This window comes from Larimichthys crocea, chromosome XV (assembly GCF_000972845.2).
Source record: "Larimichthys crocea isolate SSNF chromosome XV, L_crocea_2.0, whole genome shotgun sequence".
NCBI lineage: Eukaryota > Metazoa > Chordata > Actinopteri > Sciaenidae > Larimichthys > Larimichthys crocea.
The window spans coordinates 22706032-22708319 of NC_040025.1; the positions used below are offsets into that span (position 1 = coordinate 22706032).

Below are 2288 nucleotides of genomic sequence, written 5' to 3' on the forward strand. Positions count from 1 at the left end.
ATGGTCTCTGTCATGCTGGATGATGCAAGTGCTGCAAAACTAAAAACTATCCCTCTGTCCAATGACACTGTCGCCAGACGTATAGATGACATTGCTAACGATCTTCAAGAACAGCTGGTAGATAAACTCAAAGACAAACGTTTTGCCTTACAATTTGATGAAGCAACTGACAGCAACAAAGACTGTTTGTTTATTGCTTATGTACGTTTTGACATGACAGACTCCCTGTGTGAGGATCTACTTTTTTGTAAATATGTCAGAGACAGAGCCACAGCTGAAGAGCTATTCAAAATGCTGGACTGCTTCTTGACTGAGAATGGGCTAAAGTGGGAGAACTGCATTGGTGTTTGCAGTGATGGTGCACAAACCATGGCAGGGAAGAGAAACGGACTTCAGGCACTCATCAAGAAGGCCTCACCTAATGCTGAGTGGACACACTGTATTATACACAGAGAAGCACTTGCATCAAGGCCACTTTCCCCTGAATTAAGTGAGGTGATGACTGATATTATAGGTGTAGTCAATTTTATAAAGACCAGACCACTAAAAACAAGAGTCTTCTCTGCTATCTGTGAGGAGATGGGAGCTGAACATCAAGCTGTGCTCTATCACAGTGAAGCAAGGTGGCTGTCACGAGGAAAAGTCTTTTCCCGAGTTTTTGAGCTCAGAGAGCAGATAAGAGTGTTTTTGGAGCAGGAGCACAAGTATGAAGTCGCAGAAAAATTTAGTGATGAGAACTTCCTGGGAAAACTGGCCTACCTGAGTGACATATTTGGAAAGCTGAATGAACTAAATCTACAGCTTCAAGGGAAAGATAAACACCTCCCTCAGGTCACAGACAAGATCAGCTCTTTCACTCGAAAGCTTGCGATGTGGGGCAGGAAACTTGATGAAGGAAACACTGATTCCTTCGAGAACCTACATGAATTTGTGGACACTACTGACTATGATGCTACCTCAGTGATTCCACACATTAAGCAGCATATTTCATCACTGATGGGATTCTTTAAAAAGTACTTCCCTGAAAACAGTTCCCAGTATGACTGGGTGAGAGATCCTTTCAGTGCACCAGCTCCAACTGGTTTCAGCTCTACAGAAGAGGACCAGTTCATTGACATGACGTCTGATTCCACATTGAGACTGAGGTTCACATCACAGACACTGAGTGAATTCTGGCTGAGTGTAGAGAGGCAGTATCCACTCTTAGGGCAGAGGGCTATAGGCATTCTGCTTCCTTTTGCAACATCTTACCTCTGTGAGACTGGCTTCTCTGCTGTTGCTGCGCTGAAGACCAAGTACAGGTCCCAGCTAAACATTGAGCAGGAGCTGAGAGTTGCAGTATCATGCTTCAAACCTCGCTTCGAAAAGCTGTGCACTGCAAAACGTGCTCATTGTAGCCATTAATCCTGACTTCCTCATTTTGATAAAAAAAGAAAGGAAAAAATCAGCACAAATTGTTTCATTAATTTTTGTTTTGTAGGTTAAAGTGTTTTATATATTGTGTTCCTGAGTTAATGTTGCTGAACTGAATTTAAATTTATTATTTATTGATTTTATTTAATTTTATTTTTCAATATCAAATGGCGCAATAAGTTGGTCAAAAATGTTTACAGTTTAAACAAGGATTTATTTATTTTTTAATTTCAGGCAAATTGATGCACTTAAAATCTTTTCTGTTACAGACTAAAAAACAATGTTAATAAAGTTATTCTTTGTTGTAAGTTGAACTATAGTTCTTTCTTTTTTCTTTTTTGTTTTCTTTAATGTTGATGAGGATACAATGTTATGCAGAGGTGTACTTATTACAATTTTATAGACAAATGATATTATTTATAGACGCGGCGGAGAGTGGGGGGGCACGAATTGTTTTCTTCTTGCTAGGGGGGGCGTAACAGAAAATAATTGAGAAGCACTGACTTAGGGAGTTAACTGAAGTTATCACTTCTTAGACACTGAACACAGCCTTCCTGAACAATATGAGCAGGTGTGGTTTAACTTTTTTTTTTTCAAATGGATTATTTATGGTCCTGAATTCCTGTGTTTTAATGAATTCATCTGCTGATCATCTTTTATTCATGACTATTCATCAATATAAATATATGAAGAAATTTTTTAACTGATCTATAAGAAGGTGTGTGAGAACTTGTGGTACTGTATTGGTACTGTATGAATCAACCAACAGACATAGAATCATGCTGTGATTGGTGGTGTCGCTCTCTTACGACGACAACGTGCTTTACGGTAACGTATTGTGTCACTTCCGGTTATCGGTGTTGCTGCCACGGTGC

At 39.5% G+C, this 2288-nt stretch overlaps 1 protein-coding gene across 1 annotated transcript; it reads left to right on the forward strand.

Annotated features, from left to right (window-relative positions):
- LOC113747729 (zinc finger BED domain-containing protein 5-like) lies at positions 1-1404 on the forward strand. Its single transcript, XM_027288564.1, has one exon. The coding sequence runs from the start codon at positions 1-3 to the stop codon at positions 1402-1404; it is 1404 nt and encodes a 467-aa protein (XP_027144365.1).
- Positions 1405-2288: the final 884 nt, after the last annotated feature.

Bases quoted from the DNA above. Each gene is read 5' to 3' on its own strand.
- LOC113747729 (XM_027288564.1), top strand. From the start codon at position 1: ATGGTCTCTGTCATGCTGGATGATGCAAGTGCTGCAAAACTAAAAACT.